This window comes from Emydura macquarii, unplaced genomic scaffold, assembly GCF_026122565.2.
Source record: "Emydura macquarii macquarii isolate MOO-44397 ecotype Brisbane River unplaced genomic scaffold, CSIRO-AGI_Emac_v2 contig_306, whole genome shotgun sequence".
NCBI lineage: Eukaryota > Metazoa > Chordata > Testudines > Chelidae > Emydura > Emydura macquarii.
In genome coordinates, this window is record NW_027130443.1 from 9,695,983 (window position 1) to 9,714,504 (window position 18,522).

The 18,522-nt window shown below is 51.0% G+C and overlaps 1 protein-coding gene across 1 annotated transcript in view; it reads right to left on the reverse strand.

Annotated features, from left to right (window-relative positions):
* CELF5 (CUGBP Elav-like family member 5) overlaps positions 1 to 18,522 on the reverse strand; it is a 62,013-nt gene that overhangs the window by 24,759 nt on the left and 18,732 nt on the right. The window contains exon 3 of the mRNA XM_067558631.1: positions 4,249 to 4,297. Coding sequence (XP_067414732.1) covers positions 4,249 to 4,297 — 49 coding nt within the window. The remainder of the gene's footprint in view (positions 1 to 4,248; positions 4,298 to 18,522) is intronic.

Below are 18,522 nucleotides of genomic sequence, written 5' to 3' on the forward strand. Positions count from 1 at the left end.
GTGTCCATGAAGTCAACAGAACACTGTGAACACAGTTCCTGCAGTTCCATACGATGCATGATCACTGGAGAAGCAACTTATTGGGACTGTGCCCAGGTGAAAGGCTGGAGTTTGACACTCAGCATGAGGTGGCTGGAATTTCATTTTAAGAGCATTAGCTTTGTTTAAAAGGCCAGGAGGACCCTGATAAGTTATGACCAGCTGCAGTAACTTTTTTTCAGAGGGTTTGCATTTGTATCGCGTGCTGCTTAGGATTCCCGCCCCTCCCCTTCATTCCCTGCACACTTGATAGTAAAGTCCTTTGCTTGAAACCTGCCAGGGAAACAAAGTCCATTTTCCTCCTGCCATCTGCACGAAAGTTGCTGGAGGCATCTCAGACAGATGGGAGCTCTGTTGTGCCTGGGCTGATGGGAACCTGCTCCAGTCTCCTCATTCATTCCTGCACTGTCATTCCCAGACAGGAAGGAAGATTTGTAATGTAAATACAGGGAAGAACAGAAAGTGGGGGGGCATTTCTTTGCCTCCCTTGCAAGACCCTTGGCATTAACTGCTGCAACTCAGGGCAGAGTGGACTGTTGGACGCAGGGAACACCCCGGCAAATAAGAAGTAGAAAACAGGACTGAGAATCAGAAGGGATGAGATCTTCCCTGGTGGGGCAGGGAGTGCTAAAAAAGGAAAATGTCAAGAAAGGAAGCAGTTCTGTGCTGGAAAAGGTGGCTTTATGCCAACTTTGTGCCCTCTGGGTTCTGGGCTGCCCCAGGCACTGGTGCGGAATAAGGGGTCTGAGTGAAAGGGCCATAGTCTTGTAGGATGGATCTAAGTGGAACTTAAATGAGTACCACTATTTTCCTCCCAGGCCTGCACCACATGCACGCACTTCATTGTAAACTACCCATTACCTCTTAGACCTCGATAGCAAATTCTCCTTGTCACTATGAAAAGCTGCAGGCTAGCTCCGGCCCCCTGTGAGCTTCACCCCCCCGCAAAAGTGGCTGCAGGTCTGTGGTGGTGTGTGCTTGTAATTTTTAGATTTATTGGGGAAAATTTGAAACAAAATTCAGAGGCCTAGAAAATGAGACTTCTGCCTTCTGGCTTTGAATTTCCAAAAATGGTCCAAATTTTTAACAATAAAAAAAACAGAACAGAAATTTGCACTTTTTTTTCAGGTTTCTTCTTGAAAAAACTGGAGCCCTTTGGAATGGGAAAAGGTCCCCCACCCAAAAAAACTGATCTTGTTTCCAATGCAAAACAATTCCCAGTAGTTTTAAAATGCAAAATCATTTCAGCTGAAAATCGATTTGCATTTAAAAAAGTGAAATCTTTTCAAGCAGTCTTTTTCTTAAAATGTGAAAAATGGCCATTTTGGCACCAATATCATGAGAAGGGGGGAAATACCTCCTCTGTTTCAGAGCTGTGAAATGGAAATAAACTTTTACTTTAAAAACACAAAATTTAAATGAACGTATTTTGACTCCTTTCTCCCAGTGAGTGAGATACTTTGGGATGAGAAGTTGCTATCAAAATGTAAGATAATCGTAATTAATAATTAATAAAACAGTCACTAGGATATTTTTAAAATAATAAAGATCATCTTGCTGTAAGGAAGGCAAAAATAATTAAGCACCAGATTGTGATACTCCTACTCCATTTGAATAGTATCTTCCCCCATGAGCATCGGCCCACCAAAGTCAGTGGAACTACTTGTGGAGGAATAGGCTATTGGTTATAAAAGGATCATAATCTGGTCCGTCCTACATAGGGAAAGAAATGTCTTCTCCAAACACCTCTGACAGCTTTGAACTCAATGAAATGGTCTAAGAAGCAACATGTCTCCTTTTGCTCCCCAAGGAGCAAAGTGGGACATTAATTATAATTATTATTTTGACCAGCCAGTACAGTGTAGTTAGCAATTTTACAAACCTAGACAAATGCACGGTCCCTGCCTAGAGGAAATTACGAGCCAGCACAGATGCAACAAGCTGGGATACAGATAGACCCTGATCCTGCACTTGGATCCATCCAGGTGAATTTCTGCACCGATGGGGCCCCTGCATGGGGGCAGCGGTAAATCTCAGATTGCAGCATCGGGGCCTTAATTAGGCGTGGCAGGATTTGATTTTAGATCGGTAAATGTCGGCAACCATCGTCAGCTTCTCTCCCCACTCAAGTGTTGCAGTCCTTGGCAGAGTTCCCTGGGCAGCTTGAGAGGAAGAGTTGGCTGAATATTAACTCCACCTTTCCCAACGCATCAGCAAGCTCCTATTCAACCATACAGCTCTCTGGCTGCCTAAATCCATGTGTGCTTGGTAGTGCAGGTACATTGTTCCACGCAGTGCAGCCTAGAGGAAATAATCCTTTTCCTTCTCCAAAGAAGAATTTCCATCACTGATAAGGGACATTTACAAAGAGGGGAAGTTATTTTTTTAAAATATTGCTTGAGGGCTTAATAAATGGGTATGAGTTTATCTTTCTATTTATTTGTGTGTGTGTATGTATGGACTTGTGAATGTATCTGTGTGAATGCACTCATGCCTACCAGTGTTGTATGTGGATGTTTTTATGTATCTATCAAAGGGCTGTGTGTGGTATCTGTTTGCAAGTCCATAAGCATGTGTATCTGTGTCATGTGTGAGTATTGCTGTGTAACTGTATATCAGAGTTTTCGTGTGGTGTCTGTGAGCATGCACACTTGGTTATTTTTGTGTATGAGTTTTTGTATCTCTAGCAAAGACTTCCATAACCCAGAATGCTTTAAAAACTAAGAAGTTATATAAGGAAACATTACGAATATGGTCAAATATAATTTCAGAATCTGTTATAAACCTTGGGTGGGATTTTCAAATGCAGCTAAGATCCAGATTCTCAAAGGTATTCAGGCACTCAACTCCCATTAAAATCAATGGGAGTTAGGCACGTAAATCCCTTTGAAAATCGGGCCTAAGTGATTTAGAAGTGCAAGTTTCAATGAAACTTGTGCACTTATTTATCCCACCGCTTGCTTTATACAGGCTGTATAGCTTGGATTTTCAGAGCGGGCTAAGGGAGTTAGATGCCTGATTCCCATTGAAATTTGGACATCTAACTCCCTTAGGCAAATCTGAAAATCCCAGCCTCCATTTGGAATAAATTACTATTAATAACTGACTTTTTTACTTTGATTTACTGGTGATGCAAACATTGAAATCAATACAAACAAAATACTTGGAAATAATCATTGGGAAAAAAAATCCAATCCTAGACACACAGAGTCCATGTGATGTTCCATTCTAAAGGGGAAAGCAGCCCCACCCAAATTCACCAGCCCTACCAAATTGCTTTATAAGGCAGCACTAGCAGAAGCAAATGAAGAGGAGGAAGGATAGATGCAGGAGTGTAGGAGGAAGAGTGAATGCATGGGTAAGTCAGGGAAAAGCAACAAAAAGGATCTGTTCATTTGCAACGCCAGGGGGTTACACTTACTCCATCTGAAGAACGGCATCTGACAGGGGCTTGATCTCCAGTGTAAATTAACGCAGCTCGCCACATATTCCAGCTCATAACCGCTTAGCATATGTTACTGTTGTCATGTTAATGCTCGCTAGGCCAATGGTGCCTGCATCGTGGAGCTAACCTGCACTGCTGAGCAGAGCTGTGCGAATAGGTGATTTTCAAATTGGCTGGCCATACCAAAAAACCCAGTTTCATTTCATTTTTCAGGGTTTTTTAAAACTTTTTTAAAAATAAAAGTAAAGCAAATTTCTGCACAAAAATTCCTTTTGAACAGAAAAACTGAAATGTTTTGATATTTTTCTGCTTTTTTTTTTTTTTTTTTGACTGAAGAATTTGATGAATTTGACTCAAACTCGCAAAGTGTTTTGGTTGACCCAAACCTGCAGTTTTCATTGAAAAAAGGTTCACATGAAAACTTTGGCCCAACACCATGCCCGAGCCTCCCCTAATCACCCCCATCATACTTCTTGTCCTCCAGTATTCTCCTGCCAGGCCCCAGGCAGCTGTGAGCCTGGCTGAGTCTTGCAGGGGCATACTCGGGCATGGAGTGTTTCACTAAACCAGGAGCTGCCAAGAGTAGCTCTTTAGCTCTATCCATATCCCAAACCAGGCCCACAGTCAGTCACCCGAGGGGCACACTGGCAGGCCATTCACACTGGGGCTGTCTGCCGAGCAGGAGTGGGCCAGGAGGGCATCTCACAACAGACCAGCAGCCAGCAAAATGACAAGAAGGAGTAACAAGGAGAGATGACAACTACCTCCACGGCTCTCGCTGTCCGCCGGCTTCACCTGGATCGGACGGGCCATCTGCAAGGAGAAACAGGGAGTGAGACATCGCCACCCGCCTGCCAGTCATATGGTGGCAGCAGCAGCAGGGAATTCAGCAGCCCTGCCCTGGAGAGATGCAGCTAGGAATATTACCTCTTCCCCCACAGTGATGCCCTCGGGCCTGTGCAGCAGTGTAAGGCCCCAGGCACCCATCACCCAACTACACTGCCATTGGGGTCCCCTCCTCCTGCTCTGCCATGTAAATGCTTGTCATGCCAGTGTGGAGGGGTGTCACGAGGACGTGGTGATGGCATGATGGCCAAGACCTATGATGCGATTGCAAGCCAGGACCTGCAGAAAGGAGCCAAGGCAGCTTTCAGATCTTCTGGGAGGCATACAGTCCCCACCCCTCTCTCTCCTGGTAGTGCAGAGAGCACCCCCTCCTTTAAATACACACAGTCTGTACCAAGAAACCCTGCATCTTCCAGACAGCGGATCACTAGCTGAGGAAGACTCAGGGCCTTGAAGCATCATTTCAGAATCTAATACCCAGGCAGCAGTGTGGTTTGGTGGCTGAAGAACAAGCCTGGGGACCTGTGATCTAGTCCCAACTCTGCCACTGACTCAGCATGGCCTTGGGCAAGTCACTTCATTGAGCCGTGTTTCCATTTCTCTCTCTGTAAATGTGGGGAAATAATATGTCCATACCTGACAGGATGGGGTGTTGTTTCATCAATGTTCTTATAGGGAATTGAGATCCTGGAGGGAAAGCTCTAGAGAAGGATGATTATGAACTTCTTTTAAAGATGGTAGTGATACCCTAAAGCATCGTCCGCACAGGAGAGGAGGAGGCTACCTAGGGTCACAAACCCCTCCAGATTTAAATGATGTAGGGCTCTGCTCGCTTCTCGCTAACACGGATCTAAGATGGAGTAACCCCACCGAAGTCAATAGTCTGAGAGGACAGTTGGGTCATTATGATGAGAGGGCATCACGGGGAAATCTTTGAAGCACCTAAGTGATTAAGGAGCCTGAGTCCCTTTTTCAAAAGCAATTCTAGTGCATGGGAGCCTACTTCTCACTGAAAGTGAATTCACAAGCGATAGACCTTCTCCCACGAGGAGCCCAAAACAGGAGGCCAATGCCCTTCAGAGTAGGAATCTCTTGCGCAAGAGACTCGTTTCCACAACCACATGAGACCAAATCCGGCAGCCCCGGTTCTCACTCAGGCAAAGCTCCCATTGACTTGAGTCGCTAAAATGTTTTTGCCCGAGCAAGATCTGCTCACATAAGTGGGGTTGGTTTCGAGCACAATCATGATGAAAAACGCATAATGAAGTGGAGTGATAAAAAGTTATTCGCTGAAGTCTATAAAGTAGATGGACAAGACACCCCCCCCACTCCCACGCGTTGCTGAGAGATTCCAGCTTCGAGTGACTGATTGATAACGTGCTTTGCGACTCCCAAGAATTCAGTGTTCTGGTGCTTCTGCGCCTGAGTCACATTTCCAGCTGTGCAGAGGGCCGGGATGTAACCGCAGAACACTCCGCTTACCTGGGCAGAGAAACTGAGCGCCTGGCTGCTGGAATGTGCCCAGTCATCCAACGTCCATGCACAAACCTGATCTGTATGCACAACGGTGCCAGGATGCAAAACACCGTCCCACCCCCGTGTCCCTGAGATTACTGGTGTCACCTAGACATGTGCAACTCTCTTTCTTCCGACCACCTGTTCACATCAGGGAATGAAGAATCTCCCCAAAGGGGTGAGGAGTTGGAGATGGAGACCATGCAGAGGGAAGCTGTCACCCCCTTTCTCCAGGGGTGGGATTCTACCTGCTGCCTGACTGAGAGACAGATGCACAAACCTGCGTCACCCCCTCCAGACCATGCACCAGCTCCCAATGCTTCAGCACGCTGACTCGATTCGGAACGGTGCTTCTCCCTCTGCAGGCAGCCCTGCCATCAAGCCCTAGATGCCACCTGCACCAACTGACTGTTGCAGTCCCACGCAGCATCCTTGTTGGCTGAGCCCTGGTCTTTGCACGAAGCCAGCAACTGGGCACCAAGACCAACCCAGCCTTCAGCGGCTGCTCCTTTCCCAAGACCCTATTCATCATCCACTGCACCCTGCTTTATCATTCAAAGGAGACTTTGGAGCAGAGTGCCCTCCCTTACCTTGGCTTGGGATTCACTCATCCCCTTATTGCTATGGATCGATTGCATTGATTTATGGAGCGCCTATGGCCATAGCCACCCTGCTAGGGGCAAGCCCCAGCAGCGCACAGCCTCTAGCCCAGTGCTGCCTCCCGGCTGTCCCTACAGCAGGGGTTCTCCAACCGGCGGTCGTGACCCCTCAGTGGGCCACGAGGTTATTATTGGGGAGGGTCGTGAGCTGTCATCCCCCGTGCACGCTGCTAAGGGTGGCGTGGCATGGGCAGAGTCATCACTTGTGGGGGGGGGGTTCTTCACAGCCGGAAATATTTTCAAAGGGGGTCTCAGCAAAAAAAAAGTTGGTGAGCCCCTGCTCTAGAGTGTCTGTTTGGGTAGGTGTGGATCTAAATGGGACTCCCAGAGTAGGACTCATCCGGACGTTTTGAGATCCCCCCCCCCCCCCCCCACACACACACACACACACACACACTGAGAGGCCTGAGTGAGGCTGCAGCTGCTGCTGGCGGCCTCCAGCAATACCTGTGCAAGCCAGGGAGCAGCATGGGAAGCTTTCCTGCTGCCCCAGTTCATCGTCAGGAGAGAGGATAGTCCAGCTGTGCACTTGGGAACAGGCTCAGGGGGAGGGGAAACAGCTGAATTGGTCTCACACACACACACACACACACCCCTCCACAGCAGCCTCAAGAACCAGCTTTATTTCTAACCAGGAAGAAAACCTGGGATTAAGATAAACAGATGGGGTGGGAGATGCAGGGGCTGGACTCTGATCTCAGCCCCCACCAGTGCAAATCAGGGCAGGGGGGGTCTGGGGGGGCTCCATTGAAGCCCAGGGCTTTTTGCCTGCGGATGGGCGCGCCGAAGCCAGAATCCCTGCGACTTGAGGGCAGCGGTGGGAGGGGGAAGGGAGGAGCATCTGAGGTCCAGAAACAAGCCCAAGGGGAATTCAGCACCTGAGAACATTCGCGCCCACCCCCCCCCCTCCCTACCCCGGCCTCCCATCCCCCAACAGGCCTGTCACTCCAGCTCATGGCACCTTGGGTAAAGGAGTTGTCGTCATGGAAACGGTTATTCACCACATGGAACCTGACATTTGTGGTTGCCATGGTAACCAGCTCTTAGGGGCATTCCCTCCGCTTTGCACAAAAGAGACATTTTGATATGATCTTCAGAGAGGGGGCTGGAGGTGGGGGGGGGGGGGGGGTAGGACAAGGGGGAGAGGCCCCCTCCCCTCCCTTGCTCCCAGTAACTCACTGTGCTCTGCCATGGCCCCAGTTTTGCCATCCAAGCAGCAGGACGCCGCCCCTCGCGGGATGGGCAGGATAAACTGGCATTATGTAAACAGGCCCCTTTTTATTGCATGGCCACCGAGGCCCCAGCTGCTCCAGACGGGAGCCCCAGTGGGGCAGACCTTGGCCACACACCTCTCCAGAACCAGCCCCCGGTGGGAACTGCAGGGTTAGAGCACACTAAACTCTGAGCCCATCACTACCCCTGCAATAGGGGAATGGGGTGAGCTGTGCAAAGGCCTGTGAGTCAGCTGTCTGGTCTCAGCCGAGCTGCAGTGACTCCAGAGCCGATTTCCATGGAGTGAGTTCAAATTTGCACCAGGAGAACTCAGAGCAGAATCTGGCCCTGAGATTGTGACCAAGATGGCCTGGGCGCCCCTAGGCCACTCTGCAGACCCCAGATCATTCTCACCCTGCCCTCTAAGCTCTCTACCCACGGAGCTCTCTTCTAAGCTCTTGTTCATCCCAGGGAAGCTGACCCGAGCACGCCTACCCGCTCACAGGGTTGCAGCTGGAACCAGCCTGACCACAAGATGACGAGATCCTGGCCGGACACCTGGCATGAGGGACAGCTGGTGCTGAATGTCTCCACATAGCTCACAAACCCTAGCAAGTTCTAGCAAGCCCCATTTCTCTCTTCCACGTCCTCCAGCTGCTTTGTTGCCAGACAAGCTCAGGTTCTACGGCAAAGCCGCAAAGGGGCGGCCTGGCTCGTTCTCACCTGCTCAAGGAGACGTGAGTAGAGATGGAGAAGGTGAGATACGGAAGCCTCTGAAAGCAGCTAAAGACAGTTAAGTTTGGAGAAGAAAATCAGACTCCTTTGCCTAATGTTTCCAGCAAGAGAGTCTTCACCGCCGGCCCAAGGATGGAAGCATCCTGCTTTATCACAGGCGTTCCTGGCGAGGGCAGCACAGATCTAAGGAGGCGACATGACTTTAATTCCAGCTCTACCATTGCTAATAATGGCAAACAAACCACACAAGGCCCCACAAGCAGAGACGTAAACCCACAAATGCATGGAAATTTTTACAGCAGCTTTAACTCAGCCTTCGTATGTGATTAGGCTGTACGGCCCCAACACTCCACCTTCAGGGGTGAGCAGAACTATGAGCGATACAGAATAAGTGACTTACTCTTCATATTTGGGTCTCAAGTCACAGCGCCTTGCGCTGACGGGTGGGTATTACTCCCCTCATTCACAGAGGAACAGAGAGAGGCAGGGGGAGGGGAAGTGGCTTGTCTAGGGTCACACAGTGAGTCAGTTGCAGAGTTGGAGATACAACCAAAATCTTGTGCTTCCCAGTGCCTGGCTCTAGCTTCTATGTCACACTGCATTAGACTTGACGTGGCATATGCATCCACACATGTAGGGACCAATGGGCAGGTATACGTGCACATATGAGAATATGTCCATAGTGCCCAAATGAAGACAGAGATCCATGATCACATGCAGTCCAGACACGTGACGCCCACATCCACAAAATCACACACAAACATGCAAAGGCAGACACATGCACGGACGTGCATACATACATATTCCACGCATACCTGTGCACTCTCACAGGCATTCATGCATCCACCACACACACGTGTGTATATCCTCTGAAGCATCTAGCTCCAGCTACACTCAGACGACAATACTGGGCTAGATGGATCATTGGTCTGACTCAGGATGGCTGTTCTTACCTACCCCGCGCATGGACACACGAATGCATGTACCGCACACACATGCACACATGCATGTACTCCACACCCCCACACCCATGTGGCTCAGAGGATTTTTGCTAGTGATTTATGAGGCTGAGCCTGCCTCGCAGACTGAGCTTGCTTTTTCTCATTCAATTATTTAGATGAGCATTAAAAATTAACCTATTTATTCATTTCGGAAGAATATCACATTAACATTTAGCACACGCTGCTGGGCCAGCGGGGCCACGCTCCCTCCCCCCCCTCCCCGCCGGTGCCTCGCAGCGCTTCCTACCTGCCGGTAATGATAGGCAGCGTTGTCAGCTCTGTGACCCACCGGGCAGGCGACCAATGGCCTTGCAAAGCGCTCCCAGCGACATGGTGGTGGTGTGGCCAGACAGACCAGCAAGGGAACATCACCTGGTTAATCGATCCCTCCCTCTCTCTCTGTCACACCCGCCCCCCGACACACCCACTGAGTGTGTCTCTCCCCCATACCCTCCTCTCTTTCACACACACCCTCTGTGTGTGTCGCTGTCCCCTCACCCTACCTCTCACACATATATACACCAATCTGTGCATGCATCTCGCTTTCTTTCCCCCACCTTCTTTCTCACAGACTCACAAGCACTGAGTTTTTCTCTCCGACACTACCCCCTTCTCTCTCACATGCACACACACCAATCCGTCTGTGCGGGTCTCTTTTTCTCGCTCTCTCTCTCTCTCTCTCTCACACACACACACACACAGAGTGCCTAAGCATCTCGCTCCCACTGGGCAGCGCCCAGCCGGCCTGGCTGGGATCCAGGGGCGCACTGACCGCAGGTGCGTTAGCAGGCTATCTGCATTCAGATGTTAGAAAGCTTGTCCTTCAGAATTCATGCCGATCCCCAAGTGGTCAGGAGCTGCCTTGTGGGAGGAGCAGAAGGACAGCTCAGAGCAGCCAATTCCTTTCCCGGTGAGGGAGACAGTCAGAGGCCTTTATGATGCGATTCTGTATAAATTACAATATAAATTGCACCCCACTCCGTGCTCCTGCCAGAACACGAAGCCCATCTGGGCGAGGGAATTGGCGGCTACTCCAGATCCTTTATTGTGACATTCCTGCTCCTGTTTTCTGATGCAATCGCTCGGAGGGAGGATGCCTCGGATGAAATTCTGCTGCACGGAAAGCAGTGGGAGGTTTCCCATAGATTCCACCCATGAACTCCCTCCCCACCTTCTGTCCTACTCAAGGGCTAAATTCTGAGCAAATGCAAGCAACACTTCTGTTGAAGTCAATGGGACTAAGGAGCACAAGTCCATGGGAATTTTCCTAGTGAGCAAGGAGTGAGTCAAATCCAAGGAAGCGCCTCTAGGCTTTGGCTCCAGCTGATTACAATTCACTCCACAAAATGCACCATTTCCCCCCAAAGGATTCCTGGGGGGTGAGCACCTCCCCCTCTCCCCCCACGGCCACACTGACGCACTGTGTCAGCTGCAACCTCAGCGACCCAACAGCCCAGCCCCCATTCCGCAGCCATCTCCTCTAGCAGAGGTAGAGACCACCCCCTCCTGCTTCCTGGGATGTCACGCTGGGATGCTCAGGAAACCATGTGCTGCAGAGAGGGTGAGAGCCCCAAGGGAGAAGCAGGCCTCGCTCTCTATTAATTAAGTGTAAACGATGTAGAATAGCCCCTCAGGTGCAACCCAGGGTAACCTAGTAGCGTTAAGTGGGTCAGAGGCAGAGACCATGAAACAAACATAGCATGTGCTGGCTCCTTAGGGACCTTACTAGGAACAAGGGCACGCAGGCACCTGGTGGGATCAGGGCATGAGTCTGCAGCATTAAAAGCCTCGGCTGGTTCGCTGCTGGCCAGTTTCGAACACACTGCCCATTGGATCACAGCCACTTACGTCCATTCAAAGCACCAGAGTCCAGAACCCGACTTGCACATTCAGCTTCTGTATCTGGGGCAGGTGATGCTGGATCAATGCTTTGGAACATGAAGCCCCTGCCCACAGGGTAGGCAGCAGCAGGGGATGCATCTTTCTGCACCTCCCCACATGCTGCTCTATCAACGGGGCTCAGTCCTGACCTGGAGGAACCCCTCTACAGGAGAAAGGGGAGGTTAGTCTTCATTGATCAGTCAGTCCATGGCGTCTCCGTTCAGAGCATCAGCAAGGTTGGCAAGTAATATGGTACTGAATACTTGTCTAGCACCTTCCAGCTGACCACCTCAAGGCACTTTAAGAACACTAAAGAATTCACCCTCCCAACTCCCCTCCCCCTAAGAAGTAGGCAAGTATCATTGTCCCCATTTTACAGAGGGGTAAACTGAGGCAGAGGATGTGACTTGTCCAGTCACACAGGAAGTCTGTAGCAGAACCAGAAAAAGAACTCAAGGGTCCTAAACTCCATTTCGCCTTCTCTAACTGCTAGACCCAACCTTTGTGGAATTAGTGCCAAAAGTGGCAGTTGATTGTCCTTTGCGAACCCCCAGCTCATTTCATAGGAGCCCCTTCTGAAGGCCATCATTTCAGGCAAAGCAGGACTGGTGTCTTCTCTTTCCTGGCCCAGCCGGCTGCGAGTGACTGGCAGGTGAAGAGGGGAGCTGTCCCTGTGCCCCTGGAAGATGAGCACTGAGTGACGGCAGACAGCCGTGTGCAGACATCCTGGCCGAGTGAGGGACAATGACACACAAGATCAGTCGTTTCGTCTCCTCGGATGCTCGGCAGCTTCTTCCTTTTCCCCTAACGCAATCAGTCACCCCCGTCTTCGCTCCTGCTCCTGCTGCTCCGCCTTATCACTGTGACTCAGAAAGTCTTTGGATCTCCCTATGGAAGTGACAGCACCATTACTGCGCATTAACATCAGATAACCAAAAGGGAGTCCATCCCATCACAGCAATTACAAGTCGCATCACACAGGCGGCTCTTGGGCAGACACATCTTGAAGTGGGCTGTTTGATGGGATGAGGCACTGGTCATTCTGCCCTCGCTCGACTCCCTTCTTGATGCTGTAGCAGGCCAAAGCGCAACACACCTGAGACCACAGATCTCGAATGAGCCTCCCCAGCATCCTGATCCTTCCTTGCCCCTTCTGACTGGTCCCATTGGAGGTGAAGGTCTGAAAGGTGATAAGAGGAGTGGGCCAACTCTCCAGGAGTCCTTTCCATATGCTGCAGGACCTCTCACATTTCCCAAAAGAAATGTAACGCACCGGAAAGAAAAATCCAGAGCAGGACCAAATCCAGCTGACATGGGTGTGGCAGTAACGCCCCTGACTTCACAGCAGGAGTCAGTCTGGATTTACATTGGGCTAAATAAGGGTGGAATCTGGCCCATAGCCTCTCGCCCAAGCCTGCACTGATGTAACTAAACATACTGAAAGCTTTTCTAGAGCAGATTCATAGATTCGAAGGCCAAAAGGGTCCGTTATGAGCATCTAACTTGACCTCCTGCCTAGCATAGGCCAGAGAAAGTCATCCGCTAATCTCAGCATCAAGCCCATAACTTCTGCTTGAGCTGTAGCATCTCTTCTACAAAGACATCTACAAAGATTTAAAGTAACGGAGAATCCACCCCGTCCCTAGGTAAGGTGTGCTAGTGGGTCAGTTCTCCTTTCTGTTACAAATGTGCACCTTATTTCTAGTCTCCATTTATCCAGCTTCAGCAGAGGGCCCAAGACCCAGCCCTTCAAGGTTTTTGCTTTGTGTTTGTGGTTTTATTATTATTCTACATGCATCTCTATACCACCCATCGGCATGGCAACCTTAGACCACCCCCTCCCAATTTTAATTAGGTAGCACCTCTATCTCACCTGTCTCGGCCTCTGGAAAGCTCATCTGAAGAAATGCTTTGGTTTAAGTCTCTGGGCTTAATATAAGGGTATCTGGGTGAAACTGAATGGCCTGTGATATACAAGAGGCCAGATTAGATGATCTAATGGTTGTCGGCTTTAAACTTAATAGTGAGCCTCTGTGCTGACCTCCTGGCCGCTTGTTACCCCCTCTAACCCACAGGTCTAGATTGCTGCTCAGACCAAAGTGAACATGTTAGGCAGGACTGGAGGAAAAGCAGGGGAATTGCATTAATAAAACACCGTGGTGCAGTCACCCTGTTACTCCCACCACATATCAGGAATAAGGCGGAAGAAAGGGGGAAGCAGCCTGGCTAATCCCCCAGCTCCTATTTTTCGGGAGATAGCTAGGTCACCCCCTCTCAAATCCAGGGAAAATATCGTCTGGGGACGGTGCCCCTATTTGGCAGAAGTGGAACAGGAAGGAGTCCTCGTGCCAGCTTAGTCTGGGGCCCAAGATGCCCCGTGTTGCTGCACAAGGATGGGTGGGGTGGGATGATGAGAGACCGCAGCCATGGGCGGCTTGTGAACCGCCCGTTTGGGGAGGCTAGCCCCCCGGCCTCGCCCCTTCCCACCCGAAGCTCCCCCCCCCTCCCATCAGAGACCCGCCCTGGGTGGACCAAGCAAGGCCAGCCGGGTGGGCCCAGTGCCAGAGCACCCCCAACACCAGTGCCAGTCGGCCTGAAGGCCCCCGGTCCCCAGAGCCTCCCCATCCCCCACTGCTGGGGTGCCAGCCCGGCCTGCCCCAGCACCAGTGTTGACCCACCCCAGGCTGGCCGGTCTGCCCCAACACCAGAGTGCCGGAGCACCCCTAGCCCCTGGAGCGCTGCAGGCCTGTGCCCTAGCACTGCCCCGCCCGAGCATCAGACCCCCCCCCCAGCATCAACCCACCCCAGCCCCGGGCTGGCCAGCCCGCCCCAGCAACAGAGCGCCAGGCGGCCCGAGCTCTGGGCCAGGCCAGGCAGCCCCAGCCCTGGAGAGCCAGACAGTGCTGGCCCGCCCCAGCGCGGCAATGCTTCAGTCCCACAGCGCCGGCCCCAACCACCCCAGATCCCTCTGGCTGGGCAGCTGCCTGGACCTCAGCTCCCGCCCGCTTCAGGTGAGAGGCAGCCGGTAGCAGGACACTAAGCAGGAGGGGGCGGGGCCTTGGGGTGGAGCATGGGTGGGGCCACACCTGGCTGTCAGGGAAGGCTAAGCCTTCCCGGGCCTCACATACCCGGCACCCATGACCACAGTTCAAACATATTCAACTCACCCAACCCCTATTGCTGATGAATAAAGTTGTCTGAGCCTAATGGGGGATATCAGTCAAGGGAGCTTTCCTGGGGGGGGGAAATTAACATCACAGCAGCCTTCTATATGACGTTCTCCTCTATACTCTTACCAACAGCATCATTTCTTCCTCTCATCCGCTCCCATTTCTCCGCCTCTTGCATGCACAGCAGTTTGCATAAGAAAGGTCCTCGCCCCCTCTGGTCTGACTGGTACCCCAGGCGATTGGAGGGTTCCTTCTAGGAACCCTGCCAACCAGGCGTAATGGGAGAACCCAGATATTTCCTTCTTGACAGACTCTCCACCATCCACCACCTGCCCCCGTTTCTCTCTGACCCTTGCAAAAGAAATAGCCCATCGGATACATAGATTTCTTGTTTTAATTGAGGAAAATTAATAGATTTCCCTCTGCCTGGAAGGAGCCTGGAAACAGTGGGGTTAGGAACTGACAGGACAGGCCCCAGTTCTCCACTGCTCCGCTAGCCTATTCAGTATCACTGTCAAGAGTCGAGATGGCCCCGGCCATTTCACCCCCGGTCCCTCAGAGACGGGTTCAAGGGCCTGAGAAATCCCCCAGAAGCTTTCATCTCAGGCCAACAGCCTGAGATCAGGCAGGGGATGGTTAGAGGGTGTTTTATTAAGGCTGAGAGAAGAGTGGGAACCGTAGCCTCCCCCTCCAAAACAACATCAGTCAGACACCTGCTAAACAAAAAACCGTGGCTCCTGCGTGTAGGTATCTGCTGTTCTCCAAAGAGTTCAAACCCGAATGGCTGCGGGACACGGCAGCACCTGTTATGCACTCGCCCCCTCCCCCACTGCAGCTTAATTACAGTGATTTGGGAGAGATGGGTCCCTGCTAATTTAATGTTCTTTTGTTGTCGAGAAACAGGAGGCCGGTGGTTCTGTGCTTCAGAACTAGGCTGTGATGGGGACCTCTCCACCCAGGCCTCTGCGTACAGGCCTTAATTAACTCCCAGTTCCCATGGCAACCACTAACGGTGCCGCTCACTTCCTGACAGCCAGGCTGCTGCAGCTTCTCTTTTGGAACGATGCAAATAGAGAAAGATAGAAAACCCTCCGACAATAACAACGCACACATGGAAAAACCAGCCCCGGCTGGAAATTCTCAGCGTAGAGGGGCCAGGGTTTGGGTGGGGAAATTTGCAGTGGCCTGGGTCCATGTGAAGGAGGCTGGGGAGAGCCCACATTCGGGCGTGCGGGGAGAATGCATGTACGCGTGTCTGTGGATTTGGGGAGAGTGTGTGTATGTGTGTGGGTGGGGGTCTGCGTTCACACGTGTGGGTGTGAGTCTGCTCAGAGAAGGATACCTCCATCTGAGCAACGTGCCTTCACTCTGCCATTGGCAAGGGAGCGCGCACTTCATATGTGCCTGTGCATTTCTGCCTGGGGAGGGCACGCACTTGTGCAGAACAAGAGAGCCCGGGCATGCCCTTTTAGGCAGCATGTGGGCGCTTGTGTCGACCTTTAGTTTTATTAGCTCTCCAATTCCCAAGGCAGCAGAAGCCAATATTTGTCTTGGCAGCCAATTCTCCCTATGCCTGTTCTAGGCATGCTTCTGCGGCATCCCTTGGTTAATCCCTCGATCCCCGTGTACTCCCCGTAGGCCAAATTCACCAGTGGAATAAGCAGATGGGATCCAAACTGAAGTGAATGTAAATTGGAGTCACTTCTTACCCTGAGGCTGAATCTGGCCCTACGTCTTCATGCTGTGGTACTACTGTTTCACTGTGCCAGCCCGAGTGTGTTCCCTGCATCACTAGGTTCTAGTGCTGATGTATCTGTGATTCTCCCTCTTGGCTGGCAAAATGTGCTGGAGGCTGAGGATCTCTATCTTAAAAACCCACGAAAAGGGGACAGCACAGGCAGTGGCAGGGCAAGCTTCTCTCACCCTCCACTGATGCTGGGCCCAAACTATGACACACAGTGACCACCTCAGGAATCGCAGATTGGAGTCCAGCCTGCATCCCCATTCAAATCTCCAGGCCCTAAAAGCTTCCCCAGACACCGTCAGTTGCAGCACCTCAGATGAGCACAGCTGGCTCAGTAGGTCGTGAATGGAAAGGCAGCTTTGGAGATATTGACCGAGGCTGGATTCACACCAGCATTCGAGGTGAAAGTCTGGTGACCCCATGACCAACTCCCTTCAAGCCATTCAGTCCCGCTGTATCTCTGTTAACCCTGGTGCGATGCCTTCCTCATGGGCGGGCCTGATTCAGCTCTTGCTCACACCAGCGTAAGATCAGGAGTGAGAGGCAAATCAGATGCCATGTCCCTACGTTCTGGTGCCACTGCATCTCTGTGTTAATCCTTGTGGCCCATCCACAGGAGCGAGTTCTGCCACATCTCAACCCCAGGTGCATTCCCAGAGTCTCTCTGCTCTAGTGTTGCTGCCTCCCTGTAATTTTCCATTCTCGGGTCCCTGTGTTCCCAGGCTCTCACCATGTCCATGCATTTCTCCCCTGATACATCTGCATCTCAATACCCCCACTGCTGATCTTCAACCTGCCCCTATTCCCAGCTTGGATCAATACCAATTTCTGCCACTTACTTGCCTACCTTTGAGCAAGCTCTTCTTTGTTCTGCATAGAAATAAAACTGTAACTGTACCTTGGCAGAAGAATCACACTTTTTTTTCCCCTTCCCCCCTTCTTCTTCAGGAGCAATTTTATGCAATTTGCAACTGTCTGGCTGCAAATGAAAAGAGACACAAAGCGTTTCTCCGAAATATTGAAAAGCTGGCTGCTTTTCCCTCAAATTTCACTTAGCGAGAAGCTTTAACTTTGGCGCGTGTGATCACGGCATGTCATTAATAACCTCTTCGGTTCCTTTCAGAAGTCTGTAAGCGAAGGCACAATCACGAATCAAAGGCATGGGTTATTGAGATATAATATCACTTCAACCAGCCAAGCATAAGTGCATTGGGGAGCAAGGAGAGGTTGATGGACCCTGCACCTACATTCTGATTGGCACCCTATGAGTACAATAGATTAAGTGGGAGGCCAAGGGCCTGATTCTTTGCTGTTCAGAACCAAATATCCTGCCTCAATCCAGACCTCCTAGAGATACATTGCTGAGCCACCCCCACCTGTAACCCTCAACAGCATGATCTTGGGAAAGGAGTCTAGCTACCAGCTATTTCTTTTTTAGGATGAGCCACTCCCACTGAGGTTGGGCGCAGAGTCGCCAGGGCTCATGGGACTTGTCTTATTGGAAAAGATTCCGTCTCGGCTCGGAGGTTCCCCAGTCAGTCTGCGGCAACGAAGGCTGGGGAATTCTAAGTGGGAGGTTTGCAGAGCAGCTGTGTGGAATCCTGAGGCTAACTCTGCATCTGGAGTAAAGGGCAGAGTTTTGGCGTGCGTTACATCTAATACTGCACAGGACCCAGCTCTGTGCCTGGCATAGATGACAGTCTTATGGAGTGTGAGCCTCAGCTACTAAGCCAAGGATGTGTGGAAAATGTATCAGTCAGAAGCTGCAATGCCTGTGGGGCTTTGGGACCAGGATGAGCTGTTTAGATCTCTTAGGTATGTGTAATGGTCCACTCGCTCTAGATCCCAAACACAATCAAATAGGGCTCACTTTACCCAGCCGGGTATTATTCCAACTTGGTCTCCCTAGCCGAGCAAGCCTGCCCAATGCTCTTCCCTAAGTGTCAAGTGCTGCTTTGAATTCCACACAGGCAAGTCCTATGATGCCTTAAAAATAAACCCAGCTCTTCCAAAACCTTCCACTAGTTGGAAGATGGACCTCTGTCTACGTTCAGTTCCATGCCATCAGGATCTCGTCTGGTTGAATCGTGTTCAACTGGTTTAGGAAGAATGAGGCAAGTATTTGTTAAAGGTGATCTAGTCTGACCTGGCTACAGGAGTTTGAAATCATCTCCGGTTGATTTGAGATTTCAAGAGCCCAGGAGGAAAATTGAGACCCCGGTGCCAAGGGTGACTAGATACAAGTCTATCATAGCAAAGAATTCCAAAAACTGTG